The sequence below is a fragment of the Dermacentor silvarum genome, chromosome 7 (assembly GCF_013339745.2).
Source record: "Dermacentor silvarum isolate Dsil-2018 chromosome 7, BIME_Dsil_1.4, whole genome shotgun sequence".
Taxonomy (NCBI): Eukaryota; Metazoa; Arthropoda; class Arachnida; order Ixodida; family Ixodidae; genus Dermacentor; species Dermacentor silvarum.
In genome coordinates, this window is record NC_051160.1 from 125,534,557 (window position 1) to 125,558,416 (window position 23,860).

A 23,860-nucleotide genomic window follows, 5' to 3' on the forward strand; every position below is an offset into this window, starting at 1 on the left:
TTTAGCTCCTTCGGCTATACCCAGCTATAACTTCAGTACATTGTAACCTAGTCAAGCCAGTTGTGATCTTTTCTCGTGCTATTTTGTTCTGCGTCGATTTGCAGATATATATGTTTATTTCGTGGCACAAATAATGTCTCATATCTTGGTTAAATGGGCTTCGACTGAGCATTGGGACGTCTATCCAACCAAACGAATGGTCGATGTCGCTACTGCGATGTCGAATGTGAAGGATTGTACTGTGGTAGAGGCGCTAACAGGCAAAACTTTCAATGCTCTCTGGAAGGACGACGACGAGCCGAGCGAGGCATACTTGGTGGCTGCTGGTAAGTGATAATGAAAATCAGTTCAATTTATATTTTATTTATCTATTTATTTATCCTGCTCCCAGTGCGAGTACTTGACCTATTAAAGGCGCTTCGTTTCGAGCCTGTGGTGCTGCCATGGAGATCCGTTAAGTATGCATCCGCGGCCAATATTATTCGTGATCTTGCTCGTTAACTTAAGAAGGAACCACACGCGCGATTGAGCGAGCGATGACGCGACGAGAACAGCCGAACTTGTCGCTCCTCGATGTCGCTTCGCCTTTCGCGCGTGTAATCGCGGCTGTGTGGTTCAGGCTTTACCAAATGTGGTTCCTTCTAGCTGGGCAAATATTGCACACGGGACTATATCGCCTGATTGTCGTGCGCACCCCGTTTACAGCACGGGTCTTTTGCGCACCCTGCTAGTGTAATCTTGAGCTATGCTGAAGGTAACACTGCATCGTTGAGTACAGCCCCCCGTTGTTTACTTTGACCCAGTAACGGTGCCTGCAGGAAAAGGGTGTGCTGTACCTTGCGTAAAAGAACTAGCCGCCCCACAATGCGTTGGATTGCATAGAATGAACCTGCATCTCGGCGGCCCATGGGTGCACTCGTGTTTCTCAAAATTAAAAGTGATGTCGGGAAGTGTGACTCTAGTACAAATGGCCCAACGCTTGCACGTACTGGGCCTCAGAGGCGTGTGTATCTAATGTGCATTATATCCGCAGGTGAGGCAGACAAAATGGAAACAAAGAGAACAAAGCTAGCAGCACGCGCAGAACGCATCTCTTTCGCAAAGGTAAGTGCAGTGGATGTACTCGATAGTGGAGTGCAAACATCCTCAGCTTGCATAGTGGCAGAGAGAGAGAGAAAAAAAAGGTAAAGGAAAGACAGGGAAGTTAACCAGGTTATCTCCGGTTTGCTACCCTGTACCGGAGGAGGGGTAAAGGGATGCGACAGGAGAGAGAGAAAAAAACAATTAAAAAAGGTAAAAAGGTAAGAAAAGAAAATCTCTCTCTCACACACACACACACACGCACACACACACACACACACACACACACACACACACACACACACACACACACACACACAAGAGAACTGTTACTGTGAGCCCTGTCACGCAGTCTGCGAAAGCGTTCTCGTGTTGCATAGTGTCAACGTTCCATCCTACGCCGCACAGTGTAGAGTCAAAATTTGTCACTGAGTCCGTTGTTTTTAAAGTAACGCAGCAGTGACTTCAGGGTGGCTCGTGCCGTCCTTTATGTAGGCCAGTTTCCAAAGATGTTGTTTTTTGTATTATTGGGCGTTTGCCCAGTTTATCTATCGTGGCTGAGAGAGGTGCTCTCTGAGGGTGGAAACGAGGGCACTCACAAAGAAAGTGTGTAGTTGTTTCGTTGCACCCGCAGCATTCACGACGTGGGCCATTGGCCATTCCGATAAGAAAGTAGCACGCACTTAAAAATGCTACTCCAAGTCATAGACGGACTAGAAGTTTTCAGTCCCGTCATAGAAGGTCAAACGGAATACGGAGCTGTAAATTCCATAGTCGCAATGCCAACTGTCCCAAGGACCCCAGCCGCCTGTTTGAACGACACACTTGCTTTAATGCTCACTAGTCAGAATATTCGGTTAATAAATTTCTGCTGTTAAGAATTTCACGAAATTTTATGTGTCAAAGTTGTTACTGGTATGACGGAAGCGAGTGCTTGCGCAATGCAACAGAACATGATGGAGCAACTGTGCCAGTTATGCGAAATGTAGCATAAAAACAAAAACCTTTATGTTAGCCTTCCCTCGCTTGTGAAGCTGAAAACAAATCTCAAGCGCACTAATGCCATCAAACAGCAATTAATGAATCACCGTGCCATTGAATATGGCAGGTCCTATCATCCCTCCATGCGCACTTCGCAGGATTTCGATGTATTCCGAGAATGCGTAGAAGTAGGAAAACCTGTGGACATTGTAATTTTTAAGTACTGTTTAGCATCACTTTTCATGGTTTATGGTCTTGTTGGCATGCTGCAGTTCTGTGATCATCATTTCTTGGACCACCTTGCTCAGGTTCCGACGCTTATCCCCTTCATCCGTTTAACAGTATTTAAGGGCCACTAAAGGGGAAAATGATTTCTTATTTATGAGTAGATGACCCTTCCACAATACCGAAACCACCACTCTTATCACGAGAAGCCGCTTGGTAAGCCAGAAAGAAGCGAAAAACACAGAGGCGAGTGGCGACGCCACCTTGAAGTTCCCGCACCAGCTTACCGTGACGTCATGAATTTTGACAGCGTCTTCTAGGTCTCAGTTAATTCTTTAGCGGTAATGATTGACTACATTTTGTTCTAAAGGAGCCCAAGACAGAATGTGGCACGTTTCGCGAGCTTTTACTGAGCCAACGTGGCCCAAATACGAAACATTATTTTAGAAGTCGTGACGTCACACTGCAGTGCTGACGTTGGGGCTTCCACGCGAAATTCAAGACATCAACTTTGAGCTTCATTTTCTCTTCTAATAATTGACCTATTGCAGTGTAATAAACGACAGCAGAGTTTTCGAAGAATACTTTACCAGTCTAATTTGGTTGTTTCCCTTTAAACACCACTCTCCCCAAATAAAACTAGTTCATTCACACTGCAGTAAATTCTCACAGGAAGCCAGTCTCTTAACATTTTATGGAACTATAATGTGGCTTGCTTACACACATTTACTTTCATTTTGAAAGCTGGAACATACCCAGTGTGTGGTGTGCACTATCTCCTGTATGTTTAATATGGCTGAGCACAAGCAACTGCTTGTGCTCAGCCATATTAGCTGTCAGTTATTGAGCCATATTAGCTGTCAGTTATGTCAGCTGACATTTAAAGGAGTATAGGCTACTATGCATCACTGTGGTGTGCTTCGCTCTTGGTAACCGCAAATTTGGTTAGTCTGCAGTGGTTAACAAAGTGAACAAACCCCTGTTGGCTACTGTTTCTTGTTAGACCCTCTACATATTTTTCAGTGCAGATGCAGCAGTGGGTCCGGGTTAAACAAACTCCTCTGCAGGATGCACATGTGTAATTCTCAATCCTGCAGGGAGAATTGACGTTGCCTTTATACAATTCTGCAAACTTTTTGCAGAAAAAGCAATGCTGTGAACATCTTGCAGAAAATGAGGGGCTAAAATGAGAAAATCCAGCCCTCAAGAAGCAGCTTGAGGAATAAAAATATTTAATCGGTATGTACTATTTATTAGTCATACACATCACCAGTGGCCGAAATACCTTCTTGTGCTGTATATTGCACATTCCCATTCTCCTATACAAGTGCTTCACTCTGAAATTCCTAACCTATTTCTGCTCCACGCTAAGTGAATGTCTACATCCGAGTGTCTGCAGCCTTAGTTGAAGCAGACGATTAACATTAATGGACACTGATAAGCGGCAAGTAAAATAACACGCAAGCTTAAGTACCTGCCGCAAAGACAACAGACGGGGCAGGGAGTAATGTCCGGTGTCGTGACCTGTACTGAAGTTTCGAAGCTGCGCATCATGGCATCAATGAAATCTCTTTCATCAGCAGTCGGTCTTCCTGTACATCTTACTCGGTGGTAGAAATGCTCTCTTAACTTAAACCATCTTCCAGATACTTCCAAAATGCTTCGAAAACTGCAGCGAGCTGTCGACAAGCTCACTTCAGCTGCCGAGGGAACTAACAGGGAAGAAGTTTGGGCGTGTTGGTAGGTCATTGTAATTTTAACTGGGATTCATAGCGCTAAAACGACACAAGTCCCGTGTTCTTCCTCGTCCTTGTGTCGTTTTATCGCTATGAATCCCAGTTAAAATTACGAGGGAACTAAGCCTGCCGAGCCTGAAGAGAACACGGTAAGAGTTTGTTTACTGTAAAAACTTGCTCAGTGTGTGATGTGCAGCATTTGTTTTAACACGAAAGTGTTTTATGCCGGGGTCCACCAAGACTTCACTGACGTATTTCCGTCACGGAAATACGTCATAGAACATAATACAAAGAAAGAAACCAGAGGAAAAAGTTCCACAAACATGCAAAATTTGGAAATCGAACCCACGACCTCTCGGTCCGCGACGATAGATCGCCGAGCGTTTAACCCATTGCGCCACAAACGCATTTGCAGAGAGCTACACAGACGCGCCTTATATATCTAACACTCCTCCGTGTACCCGCGCTCTTGCTCGGGGCGGTGCCGCCGCCTACGAGCAGAAAAGAGAAGTACTGCATTATGACACTAAAGCCCGGCCCACATTCAGCGTTTTCACCGGCGTTTCCTGCCATTGCGTCTCTCGGCGTCGTTGCATCAACGGCGCCGGAGAGGTCACCCAGCCACATGAGACGCACGCAAACAGCGCCAGTCCAGCGTCGCACAATGTGACCAGACAGATTTAACCAGAAGCAGTGTGCAATGTCATTCAAGTGAACTATGAGTAATGTTCCCGATTAAGGTTTTTAAGCCCTGTTTATAGTTCTGCGGCACACACACACACACACGCACACACATTCACGGCAGCGCGCTCGAAGGTACGAGCGGCTGCTTTCTCAGACGGCGCCGCCTCGCCGACGAGACACTGGCGCCACATGGTGGCACGCACGCGAAATGGTTGCTGCGGAAGTCGCTTGCAAAAGTTGCCAGCAGCGCGGCCGCAGCCATGCGCTGATTGGTCGGCGCCAAGTCGGCGCTCATCGATCCGCTTCCGGCGGCGGCGCCGGCGCCGAGATTTCTGGTGTGCCTTGAGTACGACGTTTCGGCTTGGCGCCTCCCTCAGCGTCGACGCTGAGCGGCGCCGGGTCACGAAACGCCAGGAAACGCCGGGAAAACGCCGAATGTGGTCGGGCCTTAACGCGCACCGACAGTGAACGCTTCGGTGGCCTCAGCACTACGACGCCTCGATGCCAGCATTCGAAGGGACGCTGGCATCAAGAAGCACTACCAACGCCACCTAGGTGGCGTTCACCGTACTCAGCACAGCGGAGCGTGGCCTCCGCAATTAGCTCTGAAAATGTTTCTGAAGTTGATCGCGGAGGCTGCAATTACGACGCGCTGTACGCGCTGATTTGACTCGGTGACGATTCAGTTACGTGCTTTGTCTTGCGCGTTGTATTAGTGTGTCAGTTACGTGCTTCGTCTTTCGCGTTGTGCTAGCGTGTGCAGCGTAGTGCAGCTTCCATATGCACGACGGTTGCTCATGGTCATCGACGTTGGTAGTCGTGATGGAGGAGACGTGCCACCAGGCGTCAGCGTGGGTGCATCAACGCCTAAGGGCGCTTTAGCCACAAAACACCAATACACATTATATATCAATGTGCAATAAACATTACACTACTTCTGTGAAGACACGTTTCACTTTCGTGTTCTATACCGATTCCTATATAAGAGGGATCAACCACATTTTTTTCAACTTCTCAGCACCAGTTTAGTTCATGCCTAATTAAAGGTACCCTGAAACTATTTTGACAGATGCACTAAAAAGTTAAGGGAGGCTTCCTAACATTCAGGACCCAGTCTAAATGGTCTGGGTTAGCTGTGTAATATTTACACAATTAGATTCACACGCACAGAAATCGGCATTGCTAGCAATCTGTATGTGGCACTGAAGTGTATGTAGCACTGAAGCACAATCTGTATGTGGCACCCTGCTTTTTTGACTATGATGTAAGTGACATCGCAACAAGGCTTCAACTTCCAAGTGATTATTAAATGTTATTTTGTCATCAAAGAATACAAATATTAAAGCAAAAGACGACTGTCAGTTACACACAGTAGTGACATGCTTCCGGTTACCAGAGCAATCTTGCGGACTAGGCAGTGTCACACAGGCCTTGTCGTGGTTAGCGGTGTGCTGATGTAAGGGTAAAATCATATCACTGTATTTGATCTGAGTTGGCACTTGCAGTTCCCGGTCCATTTCTGCTTAGTGATAAACAAAAGAAACTGGCATGCTTGATGGCTCGACCACACTGCTGAAACTTTTCTCGTAATTGCAAGCAGAAGTAGACGAGAATAATGTCACGCATGCCTCCGGAAGCAGGGGCTGAGCCGCCAGCTGAGAGGCGCAGGAGTTGGAGGAACAACGCAGCCTTGACGCAGAAGAGGAGAGTGGCAATGTTCACTGACGTGTGACGACCTCAATATCACGCTTGTTGAGAACATTTTATTGCAAAAAGGGTTACTTTACCACAATACTCCCTGCCTCATCCCTGTCCTGAAACCAAAGTAAGCCATTTTAGGGCCTTCCTAAAACGGATTGCTTGTAGATTTTATGGTGTTCTGTACTTCAACTATGCAGCTATATTTTGTAAACATAGTCGCATCTTGTGTTCTTTCTAATTGCTACACCGAAACATTGGTGGAAGTGTGATGGTCTCAGACGCCACGCTGACAAGGCTGGAGGAGACATATCGAGATGCTCCAAGCAAATTTGCAAGGGCTCTGATAAAGGTTTTTGTTTTCAATGACGATGAATTGTTGAATAGAAGCCTTTTTGGGCGACAAGTCAATAGCCACACAAAGAAGCCTGTCAAAGGTGCAATGGACCGAAAGAGGTTCTCCGCAGTCCTTGGTATGTCACGGTTTGCGATAACTTAGAACTTGAGGTGAACATTACAAGTGATTCTCATGTGACGAGACTTATAGCAAGTGGAGGAAAATTTGTGCGTAAGCAATAAAGCGAAGAGTAAGGCTTACTTAGGCTACATAATTTACGGCTGCAATCCTTTACATATTGTGCCATTCTCTGTAGTTAATAGGTGAGTTCCTGATTGAAATGCGAACATTTTTTCTAGCGTATCATATTTCAGGTTTAAAAAAACAAGCAAAACATTTTTAGTTTACTTGCAAAGAGTGGTAGCGGAAAGCTGACTGTTTGCCTTTGTGTGAAGCTTTTAAGAAGTTCTGCGATATCTGTCAAAGCACTTTGTTTTTTGCCAGCTTACTTGACGTGTTTACAGTATGCACTAAAGTAACGAATGCTTCTGAAAGAATGCGTGGTTCCAGAAACCAAACTTTTCTGCTTGAAGATATTCCAGTACTGTGTCATGTAACCTATGTAATTCATTTGCTGGCTTCGACTTTTCTAACATACACTGAATTTGACAGTATGTTTAAACCCACTCTGATCGTCGTTTGTGTGAGCCTCAGTCAGTTTTGATGCGGGAAGAATAGAGGCTTCTCGGTTTGTTCTATTGTTCTTCAGCACACCCTATCTCATGCTACACCATTTTTTTTTTATTTTTAACCTCTAGTATTTCCAAGAATTGCAGATACCATCATTGCACTTCATAAATGGGGTCACTTAAATAGCAGGCATCACATTCTCAACAAAGTATAGCTCAAGGCTCGCTTGTTGACATTATTATCCTTTGTAATTCATGATTTTAAGGCACGTGATCCACTTAAGCAATAGTAGTCCAAAGTATCCAAAAGTATTCCGTTTTATCAATTAAAGAATCACGAACTTTGAGGCTGTGTTATTAGTGTTCTGCAAAATGCACTGGTGTCTCAGTTACCCCTCATCTTCTGCAAGAGGACAGTAACTGGGAGACCAATGATTTCTGCCACACATTGAGTACCTATACCCTGAATGTAGTACTGATTATACAGGATCACCTCTAACTAAAGATGTCTATGATATCATTGACGATATTTATGCTGTTGCAGTACGTGCCCTCAAGGCACTTCAAAGCAATTAGCACACATAATGTTGGGCATTTTTGATCAACTGCAGGGCAAAATGTTAATATCAGCAACAGAAGATTTTTAGGACTTGTGAAAATTAAAAAAGATCCTCGTATAAGTGCAATCTATGCCTGCGGGTTTCCTATTTGTATCCTTCCATACCTAATTTTTTTGCAGTCTACGCCTCGTTGTCGAGCTATTACTCTCCCACCTCAACTGTACCACTTCTTGCTTAGATTGAGACATCATTTAGCTAGTTACTTTTGTTCTGTGCTCCATACAACTCTTTCTCCATGAATATCCTCTGACCTACTCTAATATGGCAATTTAAGTCAACACTATCCCTCCTCCCTTTCTGCAGTTTGTTTTTCTCTATACTGTATGGACATTGATTCGTAGCTATTGGCTCTCCGTGATTTATTGCTGCCAATACATTGCTGCATTTTAACCTTGAAACAAGTGGGCAGGCCCTATTATGGTCTGTGCAGTGTTTTCTTAAATGGTTGGATTTTTCCGTTAATTTTTTCATTCCTACAAATGAAAGTTCTACCGAGCTAGGAAATAATTTTGCTGCTGTAAATATTGTACATGCGTGCTTCTAGTAAACATTACATCGCACTTCCCACAGGATACTAAAAATTACCTAGCTGAATCCAACTAGGTTATTTTTAGATGCGCAGGAAAGCTTCGGTGTGTGGTTCCAGCTGCAATGTCTTGCTGCCCTTTCACGCGTATTGTTGCCGCCACCGACTGGAGCTGAACCCGTGATTCGTAGCGCGGAATCGCAGCACGTTGTTAAACCTGTGTTGATGACAGCATCGTTAGCAAGTCTTACTGCACTGAACGGCATTAAATTGACTGTAATATGGCATGCTGAATTTCAGTTCACATCACTTCTATGTCATCTTGGTTGACTGACCAATTAAGGAAATAATTAAAGTTGCATGGCCCTTGTATTTTGCCAATACATGCAAGACATTGTTCCTCATATTGTGTCAGGGTTGTACTTCTCAAGATATGTCCCTAAATGATGTCTCTAAAATTCACTTTCATTCTTTTGCAGAATTGGCATGCAGTAAATTGATGTGCTCCAACCTGAAAGTGAAGCCTGAGTTCCATGCTCCAGAAAATGGGGGCCAAGAGTGACTCCTCTGCCATGGCATCAAGTGGCGAGTAAGGAGTCTTACTACTTCATCGTTCATTTTGCTGTGACAGGCACTCTGACACACAAATTTAGTAGAAACGAAAAAGCGCACAATTTAAGTCAAGCTTGAAACTATGTTGGACAAGAAGGAATAATTTATACCCTATCCGCTATCATCAGCCGTAGGTTACTTGCGCAAAAACAAAAACAGACGAAAGATCACCAGATTGTATGTGGACTGACAAAGCGACCCACTTGAATCATATGGAGCCCATAATTAATAGAAATTGAATTTGACGATGAGATGGTGACAGAGACGGCTCGCTCACGCAGGCTTGAGCACCAGCCGCAACCATGTAAAATGGCTCCCGTATCTCTCTTGCCACTTTGCGCTTTCTTCTGAGCAGCATTTCCGCCTTGTCAAAAGACTTTGCAACGACAATTTGTGCAGTGTGCAGCCAAGTTGCCGAGTGCTTTTACTAGGCTGAGAGCATATCTGTGATACCTGAGCGCCTGATTTCAGCACCCGCATGTTTGTACAACGTAAGCGCAGTTGCATGTGAGCGGTGCCTTTTAAATGACTGCCTCTTCACACGCATGTGCACAAATTTGTCCTATGCGAAGAGGGAGTCGTTTACATGATATCGCTCAATTGCAGCCATGCTTACGTTGAAAAAACGGGCTGGGGCTTGAATCAGAAACCTGGGGAGCACAGATGTGCTCTCAGCCTAACATTGGGCAACTTGGCGGCGCACTGTAAAGGTGCAGTTCCACACTGTCTTTCGACAGTACAGAAATCTTGTTACGAAGCAAGCGCAAAGTGTCGGGAGAGCTACGGGAAGCATTTTTCATGGTTGCCGCTGGTGCTGAAGCAAGCCGTCTATGTCATTACCTCATCAAGTGGGTCACGTTTTCAGTTGTGGTTCATTTTGACTATCTTTTCTCTTATTTTTTTGCGCGTGTAACTTCCAGCTGATGATAGCGGCTATGGGTATAAATCCTTGTCATTCATTAAACTTGGTTCGCCGTTTGCGCTTCACTTGTCGCATTCCTCTTTTTCCCCCACTAACTTCGTGTGTCACAGTGCCTGTCACCCCACAATGAACGCTGAAGCTGCAATAACCAGGGCCTCCTTAAGCTTTGTTCCTTAATCACTACTTCATTCCTTGGAAGAGATTTTTAAGATTCAAACGAGGCAGACAAATAAAGAGACACAAATATAAAAATAATGCTGCATCTTATTTCGATGCATGCCAGTTACCGATACGTGGGGTGCACAGATTCTCTCAAATGTCTGCTTATATGCTGTATCTTTTGACCAAAGTCTAGACAGACTTTATGCAGACATGCTGCACACTGCGGCTACGCAGGCTCAGCTGACTTTCTGCTGAATCGGTGTCATGAATACTACGCGCATTAATTAATCTCGTTCGACGATAAGTGTCAGCATAGCAGACTACAATAGACGCCACGTGGCTCTGTAGTAGAGAATGTTGGAATATGTCGACGACACATTCTGAGTGAACAAAACCGTGCACAAAGTGTGGGCAACCTCACAAAACCTATGGTGAACGCCTGCAGTGCTGGGAGGTGAGAGGGTGACAAAAAGTCTGTCACTTGTCTTCATGTATTCTGCATCCGGGGTGACTCAAGGTCTGTAATATTTCTGCAGAAAGACTGCAACTTTTTTGGTAGGGACGACGGCGTGCCTGATAACGAGATAGTGGTTCTGGCACATAAAGCCTCAGAATATATTTATATCTTCCTATCGTGTCCCCAGTTATCTAATACAGAAATATTTGCATCGCACAATTCCGCATTTCAACATTCCCGCCAGTCGGGGGGATAACCTTCGAGTGGCATAAATCGCAAGTAGCCTACGTCACGGTGTTCACGTGAACGACGAAAGCGCTGATGACTACGAACACACCGGTGGTCTGCTGAATTTCACACGTACGTACACGTTCGTCGTCCGCGGAGCCAGGTGGGAGACGCGCACTTGCGTCTCCCGGCCGTGTTATGGGCAAACGCACGTGCAGCCACCTGCGTCTTTAACGTCACATTGTTTTGCGCTCAAGAATGACGTTTGCATGAAGGGCTATATATCGCGACCAGTCCGGAGGAAGGGAGCCACGTTTACTTTACAGACTTTAAAATTGAACTAAATTGCCTTTTAGCTGTATGGGAGGCTGTCAGTCGTACTTAGAGGAAGCGTTTCTCTTAAGCATGTAAAGCTTATGTTACACTCAATTTAGCCTCCAAGTGTAGTGTCTGCGTGTTTTAATGTACACTAGAATATCGATACTGCATTTTATCTCTAATAAACACCGTTGATGGTACCAAATATAAAGTTTCGGGCACGTCGGATTAGGGCGAAATATATATATATATATATATATATATATATATATATAGCATTCGCGTGACGTTTACTATGCACTCTGGTCACACAAGTGTATGATAACAATACGGTCATACTTTGTCTGCAGCGACGGTAGTTAGACATTGCCTTTGCACCACTGCCAAACCAAGTGAGGTGTGCGTATTGGTGAGTCCATTTACCTTCTTTATTGTCTTGTAGCCACGCTAATGGGCGCGTCGCTTGTCCCTCTTGGCGGCACACTTATCAAAAATACGAAATCAGCCATGTTATTCGCAGACCCTGAGCACATGAGATACGTGTGGATGCTCAACTAAAACTGTCTATTCAATCAATTCCAACCAAGTGAAATATTAATCGCCCCCCTTTGCCCTCTGCTCGTTTTGCCGACTAGGAGGATAGGCTTGCAGGAACTACGCAAGGAAGGTATATCATAAATTCTGGTGATCGCGTGCAGTGAATACTACGCGCATTAATTAATCTCGTTCGACGGTAAGTGTAGACTGTGCGCATAGCAGACTACAATAGACACCACGTGGCTCCGTAGTAGAGAATGTTGGAATATGTCGACGACACATTCTCAGTGAACAAAATCGTGCGCAAAGGGTGGGCAACGTTACAAAACCTACGGTGAACGCCTGCAGTGCGTTTATGTTCTTTTACAGTTGCTCTCGTAATATAAAGAACATAATCTCACCATGTGGCGTTTGCCAATGAGCCAGTGTGTTGTACATAATCAAAATGACACTGCAACAGCATTGCTCTTAGGTCGCCACTGAAGTGTTTTCTAGTACTGACGTAGTTACCATACACTTACGTCCTTAGACGTCATTTTCAGCGAAGCACGCAGACACATGGCCCACCTTTCTTTTTTATATGCGGAACGTCTCATATTTAGCTGACAAGCGGAAATGAACAGCGCTAGTAAGAAGTACCAATTTCATATTTTCCCTTTTTTCGCACTCTGTGTAGTGCTGAATCTGATCCGGATGTTCAGGATCAGAAATAGGCATAATGAGATCTATGTTTTTTCATCGTTGTGACATGAAAAGCCGAAGAGCCGTATCCTTTCAAAATGGGTCAATGTACTGTCAGTCGGGTCTTCCGACGAGAAACGGAGCGACCCTTCGACTAATAGCTCTCTTTCCACATTGGCTGCCAAAACAATGCGTTCAAGGCCTAGTACTAGTTCGCTCTTGTGGCAGACCGCATCTCTCCACTGTGTATTCGGAAGTCTGCCTATGCGCCTGCACTAATATTGGTCAGTCTGGCTTCTTCAGATATTCGGTCCCTTGTGTGTTGTATTGACGTATTTTTTTCTGGGTAACGTGCGTGGGAATGCTTACTTCACGAAGGGGAGGGGGGGGGAGGGGAGAGGAGCAAACGGGCAAAAATCTATGCATGTTACCTTCATAGCACTCTACTAAAGCTCCCCTCTTTCGTAAACGTTTTTCGTTGCGCGAAAATCACGTCCGAGTCCAATGCACGCGCAATCATAAAGACACACAAGGTTCAATTTGTTGCCCAAACATACCGTTCCATTTCCTCTTCAAAGTGCCCGCAAATGTCCGTATTAAGTTTCCCACGTGCTGGCATCAGCCTTCCTAAGGAATAAGCGCTTGGCAGCCAAGACATTGAAGTGTAGGATGGCGAAAAAAGTGGGAGAGGAAGAGGCCCCCGTTATCTTTGTCTCTCGTTTACTTAGCTTGCCCAACGTCAACCACTTGACGCTGCTGCAGCGTGCGTTACGGAAGCACCAGGGCTGTCCGTTTTGCTTGTTTCAGAGTAAGCCGGCGATCAACACCAGCGCTCTGCGGATCTAGCGACTCTCGTGCTGGGGTAGGCAACGGAATACGTGTTACGATGACAGACTGGTGGTTCTTCACGAAAGAACGACGTCCGCTCGTCGACCTCCTATGTATGCTGTACGGCCTGAGTTCGTGGCTTGCTATCACGGGACTGTGGATGGAGCTGCCGCTACTGGTACATGCTCTACCGGAAGGATGGGCACTGTCCGCCTCTCTCAGCCTGGCCATCCAGCTCGGCAACGTGGGCCCGCTTCTCTACGGACTCGGTCGGTTCTTCTGGGCGCGCGTCTGGACGGGTCCGCGAGGCCTCAGCGTGGCCAACCACGCCCAGCTCTGCATCGGGCTCGCCGCCTGCGTAGTGCTGGTTTGTGCCTGGAAGGTGACCGCCCTCGTACAGGGCAGAGAGACCAGCCTGGTACTCCTCGTCGCGGCGTTTGCGCTTTCCATCGTGGATTGCACGTCCTCCGTGGTGTACTTACCCTTTGTAGGCCGCTTCCGGGAGGTGTACATGACCTCGTACTTGGTTGGCGAGGGGCTGGGAGGCGTCGTGCCTAGCCTGGTGGCATTGGCTCAGGGACTGGATGAACCGGAATGTGTCAACGAAACCAGGACGTCTGCGAATAAAGTTGCAGTGAACTCCTCTGAGCGGGAAGACCATGTGGTTGCGGTGCTCCGAGTGGGGGCCACCAACTTCGACCCGGAGGTTTTCTTTGGCGTGCTGCTGCTGTTGGTGGTGCTCAGTTACGCGGCCTTTGTTCTGCTCGATAACTGCAAGTCATTTCAGACGGAATGGGTAAGTCAGCGTTTTCTTATAGCTATAATGGACACAGAGCAGTTTTCTTCGCAACCGTGCTTCAATGCACCAAACGAATCTCGAAATGATTACCCGACGAATACGTTTTCACAAAACCTCACGTAGCTTGTATGCTACCATTCACGTCCCGTAAAGCTCGATACCACGCTCGCGCTAAGGATTTCAGCAGCCAATCCTAACCGTAGCGCGTGCAAGGAAAATCATTACTCGGCATCCTTGCCTAAGTGACACTTTAGCTCACCTGTACATTGCTCGGACGTCAAAGCAGAGTTCACTGAAATTAATGACCAGAACTGTTCCAAATAACAAGCTGTTCAAGCCACCTGGCGACCATTCATCCTATATCCTCTCACTCCTGGTAATGTGATAATCTCATCAGCACCTTAATGTTCAGTCGTACCAGTAGCTCTCGCAAAGAGCTCAATACCATCTGCAGCGAGGCGTCACGGACTGAACTGAACTTGTTATTCAAGTTCCAAGCAAATATCTATACAAGAATCAAGTGCCGTTACAAACACCGCACCTCGCAGGTCTGGCAATAAAATAGCGTTCTAGATGTAATTTGTAGACTAAGGAATAGGAAGGTCCATAGAAACTCCCACAAAATCTGTAAAACACCACGCGTTCCTAAAGTGTGACAAAATCCATAAGTCATGACTTGAATAAAGTCAACGAAGGAATGTCTCTTTAAAGGCATAGCTCGCCGTTGCGGCTCGGTGGCTATGGCGTTTTTCTGCTGAGAACGAGGCTACAAGTTCGATTCCCGTCTTCGGCAGCCGCACTCTGAGGGTGTCGGTAGGCAAAGCCGCTCAGATGCGGTGCTTTGTATGCGCAGTAAGGAGTCTCATCTGGTGAAATTAATCTCAAGTACGCCGCTACGTTGTCACTGATAACGCACATTGCACCTTCTGAACGCTAAAGCGACAAATTAGAAAGAGATTTGGTCATCGCCCCAACGATAAACATAGTTGAAGTTGTATAGTAATAGACCATTGACACCTCTATAAATAATGGTCTATGGAGAAAATCAAACACATCCATTGTCGGCGCATAGCTTAGCCTTACTGCCGACAATTACGTTTTGCCATTCTTCGATAGTTATACTCCTGAGGAAGAAGTTATTCATGTACGCTGTGTACTGTGATTTGAGTTATGCTGGAGATTCTATGCATTCAGTAGATTTGCTTTAAGTTAGTCGGCAAAGTATACGCCCAATGTATCTCTATTTGTTTTCCTATATTGTACTCCTGTGTGGTAAGTATGTCACTTTCACTCAAGCTTTTTTTTTATTCTTTGATTTATGTCTTGCTTTTTATTCTTGTTATTTTTCTTTCCGCCATGTTGTGTCCTTTTCAGCTGTCATCTTCGTGCCATTATTCAGACATTTATTTCATTATAGAGAGCACGATAGGGAGCCTACATACGAGCGCGCGCGATGGCTACACGATTTCTACCATATTTTCAGCACTGGCAATTATTGTGTTCTTCTAATTGGCTTGGCACTTTTATGTAAATGTGTATTAGTGAAATCGAGTTTCCCGCTAAATTCTGGATACTGCAACACTGTTTTCAGGAATGCGTTAGGTAAAAAATGCCAGAACCTTAACGGGACGCTAATGAGAAATCTAAATTGAGCTGTAATAACGAATTACCCTCGTGCAATACCAAAAGCCACTCTTATCACAATCGGACGCTCTCTATGTGACAGAAAATACGGAAAAACAGGTTGCGACACATGCCAGAAGTTCCCCAACCCACTAGTCGTAACGTCATAGATATTAACTTGGCAAGCAACAGGAACATACTCGTCACGTTTGGCCGAATTGAAAACAAAATATTGCAGCCATTCTACTCTGTGAATGTGGGCTACCAGCGGAGCTCTTCTTCGACAGTACGCACTACACTAGGCCTCCCTATACCAGCGCACGCGCCATGCTAAATGCCTATTCGGGTCTTTGCGCAGGCACGGAAATTCAGCAGGTGGCTTGTTAGCAAGCACCTGTCACGTCAAATGATCAATGCGCGCTACGTCCATTAGCGCTCCCTCGGCGCAGCCAAACCGAGCAGCTGGCTAAGTCAGGAGCTAGGGTAGCAGCAAACACCACATCACGGTGTAAAGAAAGGAAGGTGATCCGACGGCGGCGCGAGGCGCGGCCACTTAATGTGACTACGCACGCCGCTGCCGCAAGGGGCAGCACCTATTCTGGGGGCCACTTTCTCGCTCGCTTTGCTGGCGCTTTTATGGGCACGCGCGGCAGAATTGCTTTATTTCGATGAATATATGTCGTTCTCCTGCTTAAAACGACTCTACTTGGTTGGAGGAACGTCCCTTTATATTTCTGCCGATTTTCCGATTGACTCCGACGCGGCGAGCAGCGGTAAGTGCAGCGCGCCGTCTGCTCGAGCAGACAACGCGTCTCTCTCGTGTTCGAAACGACGGTATTTTGACTGTAAGTGGCATGAAACCTTCTACCTGCTCAGGATTTGGCGTCTAAATAACGAAAAATTGAATATATTTGGGTATGGGTGTTTAAATTATCCACTGTTGTGCCGCTTCTCCAAGGCCTCCTGAACACGTGCTGCCCCTAGCGGCGGCGCTCACTTCCGGTCACACGAAGTGGCCGCGCCGGAAAGGCGAACCATCGATTGCGATAGCAAATTAGTAGATACCTATACGAAGCAAGGATATTAGTTTAATGGGCCGTATAAAGTGCCGCTCTCTCGCCCTAGCACGGGCGCGCCGTTGGAACACCTATCTTCTTACACCGTGCATCACATCACGATCACGCTTCGCGACATCTCAAACGTTACCAATCACCCTCAAGTCGTTCTCGAACGACAGTCTGTCGCACACCGCACAACTGAATCCGAAATCGCTGTCCAGAAAGTCCCTTTGAAATTTCGCATGCGCTATCTTGTGCAACAAATTGGACAATTTACTGGCGAGGTACCTGCGGTCGCTTCGTATTATCCGCTTTGTGACAGCTGTCTTTCCTAGCTTTCCTATTGCTACGCCAAGTGTCAGTACATGCCTTACTGGTTCGCTCCGCCTCCTCATAGAGGGCGATACTATGTGATAATGGGCAAATAGTATACTGACTCTAGAGGAAAAGCTGGGCGGAAAAAGTGGGGACCGCATAGGCGCCGCCATGTTGCTACTACTCATTTTTGTAGCACTAAAATATTCAAAATAGTATGCAAAAGGAAGCACTTACACGTATCACGTAGGTACGGACATCGTTAGAAGTTCCTTCGGTATATTTTTCAGAACCATCGAATGACTATTTAGAAAATTTTGATGCAAAATGTTCGGTGTACTTAAGGCTGGGTTTGCAGGCGCCTTAACTAGATGGCGCTACCATACTGACGGAGGCTCGGGATCGCGTTGCTTGCGCGCCACGTCTGATTCGCATCTCGTCGCCTGCGCCAGCGCGTCTGCACAGAGTAGCAACATGGCTGCGCCCTTCCGGTTCCCGATTTCAATACATGGGGGCTATGGGAAGCTATGGGAAGCTTTGCCTCTAGCGTAGGTTATATGAACTCTATGGTATTGGGTAAAATCACTGGAACCTGGAAAGTACCGCAGCCCTTTTCTCTGCGCTGCCGCGCCGCCGATTCGTCACTTGCCGTCACGTGATCACTTTCTGCCATAGATGGTCCACTCCTTGCCGAAGCGGAGGCGCAGACAAAGGCATCGCTCGCACACGACTACGCGCGTATGAGCCATTGACGATGGTCGGACTTTGCATTTCGTGTAATTTAGGCCATATGTAACTTTCGTGGACCTAGAACGAAAAGAAATGCGCGGGTGCTTCGCTTTTGGGTGCAGCCACCGCCGGGAGTCCGTGAAAACGCTTTTCGCGATACAAAGCGGAAAGAGCGACAGCAAGCGCCATGCTACCTGGCTGCACTAAATACAGCACGACAAATTCCCTCCCACCAGCTGAATTTGATGAACAGCTGTGCGGTATCATCGAACTACTTAAATGCCATGATGTGATCAAGAAGCGCCTTCACGGGTTCTGCTCACGAAAAGCGAGATGCTCAGAAATATGCAGAACCGAGCAAAATGTGGCTCAAAGAGCGTCGGAATGCGGGCGACTGTGTCAAACATAACATAATGTAGTGAGAAAACCACTGCAATACATATATATTGACCTGTCAACGTTGAATAATAAAATATACATTTTTTTCTTGTGTACTGCGGTATAATACTGCTTGAAATAACGTGATCGTGGCGCGGATTGCTCTGTTTTAGCAACCCTTTCCTTGTACTGCGGTCAGGAACCGTTTATCTTCGTCGAAGTCGATCTGTATCAATCGTTTCGAGCGCAGGTAAATCAGTAGCGACGATATAAAGCGAATAGACCCACGCTTGTAAACGATGCGTGGCAGCCCTTTATACCTAGTCAGCCTAAAAATGCTGTGAGACACACAATCTTCTGGTTTTTTTGGCATTTAGAACGGGTGGCGCAGAGTTTAATGCTTCAGTTTTCGAGTACATGTAATTTATATTGTATTTAGGTAAGCGAAATACGGTTTTGTTTGTGGATTTCGCAGACCCCACAGCGACAACCATCGAGTCGTTCTTCATTGTAGCAAGCCTAGAAAACCCGACGAAGAGCTGCTCGCGTTTCTCGCAACGCGTCGAATATAGCTATGAGTTAGCTACGAGGGTAAAGCAGTCAATGTAAAAAACCAGGAGATTCACGTAGGCCTCGACGGTAGAAAATGCTTAAAATAGGAGTAACTGTTAATTATGCGCGTTGTTAAGCAATTTAGTAAACCATTTGGATAGCTTCCAAACGAGCACAAAACTTATCGGGAAGGAGAACAAACGAAAGGACGGCCGCTCGAGAGCACGCCCTGTCGCTGGTCTCGTTCCATGCAATTTGGCGCGTGTAAAAATATCCCGCACCTGCTTCTCTGTACTGCTTCGCACGCATATTAGATGCACCATCTAATCTTTTATCTAAAGGACGATTAAATGTGTCGATTTCCGATAATATAAACCACTGGAAGCGAAGCTACATAGCTGAGCTGCTGCTGCCCTACAGACGCGTTGGACCAAATCTGGCAACAATAGCACAATGTTGCCTACGCGCGCTCCGGTTGTTGCGGTACTTTCCAGGTTCCAGTCACTTTAGTATTGGGTGGTTTCTTGGCTTTCCTCTTGCTGCGCCAGGTGTCAGTACATGCACGGCCGCTGGATTAAAAAAAAAGGGTGTTTTTATCCAGCGGCCGTGGTACATGCTTCACTCGTTTGCTTTGCCTCCTCATTGAGGGCGCGGAAGTTCTGAGGAGCGGACATTGAAAAATCTATTGAGATGTAGACATACACAGCTCCGCTGTAAAAATATGTCATACTGACGTATCGGCCAGGGGGCTATTAAAATTAAAATGATAGTTTAGTCTACATTTACTATTCTAGTAAATTACATCCTACCAGCAAATTAACGAAATTGAAGCGTCCCAAAAGTTTTTTTTTATTTACCCTAAAATAATTTAGCCTTTCTCCTTTGCCTCCCTTTAACCTACCGTTTTATTACGTGACATGCTCGTTTGTGTGGTTATACTTGAAAAAAGCCCAACTAGTCTCCGGCTAGGGATTGAGATACGTCAATTGGATATATTTTGTAATGTATTTATCGCGAATAAAAAATCACTCACTCAATCAACCTATCCTCAGACGTATAGGAGCGGACAGACTGGCTTTGTTTCGTGCAATGTAATATCTAGATTGCCTTCACTTGCAGCAGGAAGATTTTCGGCGAGACGTAAAGCACCGCCGTCAATTGCTTCCTGAAGTGCCGGAAGCCATGCACCTGGATACTCTTCCAATAGGTCAAGAAAAGGACAAGATGCTGTGCAAGAGATACACGGAACCACCGCTTACCCAATACGACACCGAAGTAACCTTCAAACACAGCAACTCGAAGAAGCGATACTACATGACGCTGTTAGCGATACAGACATGGGCCAGTCTGCTCACGTTTGGGTTCCTGCCGGCGATACAGGTACGTTGCGTGGGCTCCCAGAAATTGAGTAACCGCAAACCTTCATTATTAACCGCGAAGCTGTTCTAGCTAACCGTAAAAAGGGCCGCCTGCCGCAAAACCGCGCCGAGCTATGACGCCAATGCGTTGCCTAGCAACCACCTCGCGGAGTGGCATGCGTCTCCCCTCCTCTCCGTGCCATGCACATGTTACCTTGACATGGGACGTTAAGGAGAGGGAAGGAGAGCATGCGCGCGGCGCGCGCAATGCTCGGGAGAGGGAAACAGAAAATGAAAGCTAGATAGAGAGAGAAAGAAATTTTAGCAGCACCAACGATGCAACGCGCAGAGCTGCTGCTGACGCAGCCCGCATTTTCCCGTTTCCCGCGTTCGCGCCGGGGAAACGCGGGTGGCGTCGGCAACAGCTCGGCATGTTTCGACCAGCCACGCCCCGGCAACTGTGGAGGAGCACCTTGGCCGTGACGTCACCGGGGAGATAAAGCTCGTAGCAGCCGCGAGGGTGGCACAACTCTCGTTGACTCTGTGGCGAGCACATGTAGCCTTGACATGGGACGGCCAAAGAAGATCCGGACACCCGAAGAAGTCACTCATTTTGAAGCACGCCGCGCGGCCAAGCGAAAATGTGCGCGTCAGCGGCGAGCCGATTCGATATACCGTCCCTGGCAGCGCTTAGCATTTCCTAGCAAAACTTAGGCAAACCTAGTAAGATCCCCACGAAGCTAGGCCGATCACCAGCTCCACTCTTTACTCCAGCGTTGCACCACCAGTGCAAGCTGCCCACTTTTTTGCAGCCGCTGAATGTCCCTCCTAAGTGACACTAGTCATACCTCACTCAAGAGAGCAGACCCATTGGATATACATGCACAGGCAAGGTTTACATAAATGTGACAGTATAGCGTATCGCTTTCTGTACCGCGGTTGACTAGTCAACTGCGGTACAGAAAATTCCGCGAGATGAAATTTAACTTTTAAGTGAACTGAGGTAGGATGGACAGGCATTGAGAGGATATGTACGTGAGAAAAAGGCTGAATATGAAAGAAAGCGACCGCATAAAAGAATTAAAGGCGTCAGGTGGAAATAGGTCTCAAAAATATAATTGTATTAAAGTAATACATACAGAAGAAAAAGGAAAGAAAGTCCCTACATTGTGCCAATGTTCGAGTTTTTTTTTTGTTCTTTTTGGTGCAGCATAATATCTAGTTCAATCTACGTTAATTGTTTCATATTTTACCTTATATTCTAAATATTGAGCCCCATTTTGATTGTATGAACGCTTATAAATTTATACTAATGCACCATCAGCGCTTGCAATTTCACTGCGTCATCGCGCCAATGTCACTGCGCCGGTGTATTTCAGTGTTGCAGTCAATGTCGTTCAATGGCCTGTGGCGCACTGGGAAATCGCAAATCCGGCTCTATTTTCGAGACTAGCGATTTTAAAGGAGTCGTGAAGAGGTCCTCCAAGTATTCTCAGTTTATCGTTTTAGCTGTGTAGTTGGGCGATACGGTTATACACACAAAGATGGGCTCTCGGCGCTCATATTCAATGTAAATTTCCATTTGCAATCGCTACCTTTAAGCCCCCTCCCTCCGACAGCGACCACCATTTTGGCACGTGTTACGTGACGTCAGAAACTGTGGCTCTAGCGCTGTGTCAGTGCTTCGTATCAGTCAGGATCATGGAGGAAGTAAAAAACTGAGGAGAGGCTCTACCCCTCTTCGTGGAGGACGTCACATGGTAATTTTTCGCTGTAGCGGCCATGTTCTCGGGCCACAATGGTGGTTTTGTTATGGTTGTGTGCGCTCAGACGTGTTGCTCCGCAGGTTTCGTATGGTGGCAAAGGTGTTGTGTGTTTGTGTAGGATTGCGTTAGTCTGCGTGTTTTTGTTCTGCTGTGTTTTCTAGACCGTGCTCTCCGAGCTGTTGTTCGGGCCAAGTGGGACTGGAAGAAGTAAAAAGCATGGAACGAGTGCGCATGCAACGCCGCACACCACGATACGCACCGGACGAAGGAGGACCTGGGAATTTGATTCCCGTCTTCGGTGTATTCATGCTAGTGCGTCATTACAGACTGAAACCGCTATTCTTCAGAATATTTACGATGAACTCCTTGCTCGTCAGTGACAGCTGTGCAGTGTTCCTGCTTTTGACAGCGGAACGATTGATTTGTGCCACATAAAACAGCCATTTGGATGATGAGAATGAAGGGGCTGCTGTGAATAGTAAAGGGACGAACCCCCTTTACTCCAGCAATCTTATCTGTGTTTTCGAGGGGCGCAGGGGAATCAAGGCCGGCGGATGGGGTGCAAGAGTGAACAAGGCTCGACAGAATAACGTACGCTTGCGCGCACACCAAATGGCTGATGGTCGCTTGTAAACCCAGTGAAAGCGCTAGCCGCACTCATACGCGCGTACTGTTCGGCAATGCGTGGATGATACCACAGGACTTCGTTTCCGTGAAGCTTCACTTGCCGAGAGAACGATACACCTCAGGCCGCAGTTGGTGTATTTAAACGCTTAATGACGTCCTCTGCCGGACTGTTCGCCGGAGCACTGTGGCTCGTGACATCACCGTGGTGCGTGGCCGCCCGAAATGTGTTCAATAAATCAAAACATTTCCTATAAAGCCACGACCAGCATACGTGTTTGTCCTCATGAACTGCAGGTAGATTTACCATATGTCGCGTCGCGATGGAAATACACCGCGATTGGATCCCTTGGTCGGATCACTACGGCGCGCGAACGTGCGCGCAGCCCGGCACAGCTGCATGCCGAAGGTGGGGAATGTAAACAAGAGAGGAGAATCTGGGACCGACATGATGGCGGAGTAACGCCAACTTCCGGTGGCGCTTAGCTTCACAAAGAGTGACGTCAGGGCCCCTTCTCAATTTTTTCCTTCCTCTTTGGCCAGAAGCCAGATCATAAGTCTTGCTCGGCACGCTCTGTCATCCAATTGTGTAGCAAGGGCGCCGCTGTCAAAGTGGGTCCGTAATTTTTGACTGGCGCGATAAAAGAAGAACAATACAGAGAACGCCTTGGGCTAACCGCCAAAGCGGATGCAAAAGCAAATCATACGAAGCCAACAAAGACACCAAGGACAACATAGAGGAAATCAATTGCACTTACTAAGTAAAGAAATGACAAATTAATATGAAATTAATTTGTTTAAATTCGCCTGTCGCAGATAGCATAATTCTAGTAATTGAGATGGATTATTTAAAACGGCGGACATTACATGCATGGGGAATAATAAATCCATAATCCACTAGCTAACAAAAATCACAAAAAATTTACATTTGTTACTTTATTGCACATATACCGAATTGCCGCCGGTGAGTTCGCAGGGTGTAACCACTTGGAACGAATTTTCAGAGTGACAGCAGTTTCGAGATATTCAGTACCAAAGTGCTCGGCGATGTACATGAATGTTCCAGTTACTTTTGTGCTTCAATGCACAAAACGGCGGCTCGTTAAAAGAGTGACTGGAACAATAGTGTACTTTTACCGAAAGTTTCACGGAGCATATCTCGAAATATGTAAGATCATTAGAATTCATTCCAAGTCGGCATGCCTTGCATACTTGCCGGCTACCATTCCTAAATTGCTATATGCGCCAGGACGCCTATAATTAAAAAGTTCTTTACTAATTTTTTGAATAAATAGACGACTATGCATTTCGATTTCTCATACTGCTAGAGTCCGCCG

At 46.4% G+C, this 23,860-nt stretch overlaps 1 protein-coding gene and 1 long non-coding RNA gene across 3 annotated transcripts in view; both read left to right on the top strand.

The window, feature by feature from the left end:
• The first annotated feature begins 988 nt into the window (after positions 1-988).
• On the top strand, positions 989-4,228 carry LOC125946967 (uncharacterized). The gene is made up of 3 exons (XR_007468030.1): positions 989-1,104; positions 3,933-4,012; positions 4,157-4,228. It is a non-coding gene; the product is annotated as an uncharacterized LOC125946967 (long non-coding RNA).
• Positions 4,229-9,044: 4,816 nt separating this feature from the next.
• Positions 9,045-23,860, top strand: part of LOC119458422 (solute carrier family 52, riboflavin transporter, member 3-A-like) — a 41,235-nt gene continuing 26,419 nt past the window's right edge. Inside the window, exons 1-3 of one of the 2 annotated variants that reach the window (XM_037720260.2) lie at positions 9,045-9,165; positions 13,301-14,117; positions 19,895-20,155. In XM_037720260.2, the coding sequence (XP_037576188.2) occupies positions 9,110-9,165; positions 13,301-14,117; positions 19,895-20,155 (1,134 nt within the window). In that variant the 5' untranslated portion in view covers positions 9,045-9,109. The remainder of the gene's footprint in view (positions 9,166-13,300; positions 14,118-19,894; positions 20,156-23,860) is intronic. The other variant, XM_037720259.2, reaches the window with a different exon arrangement.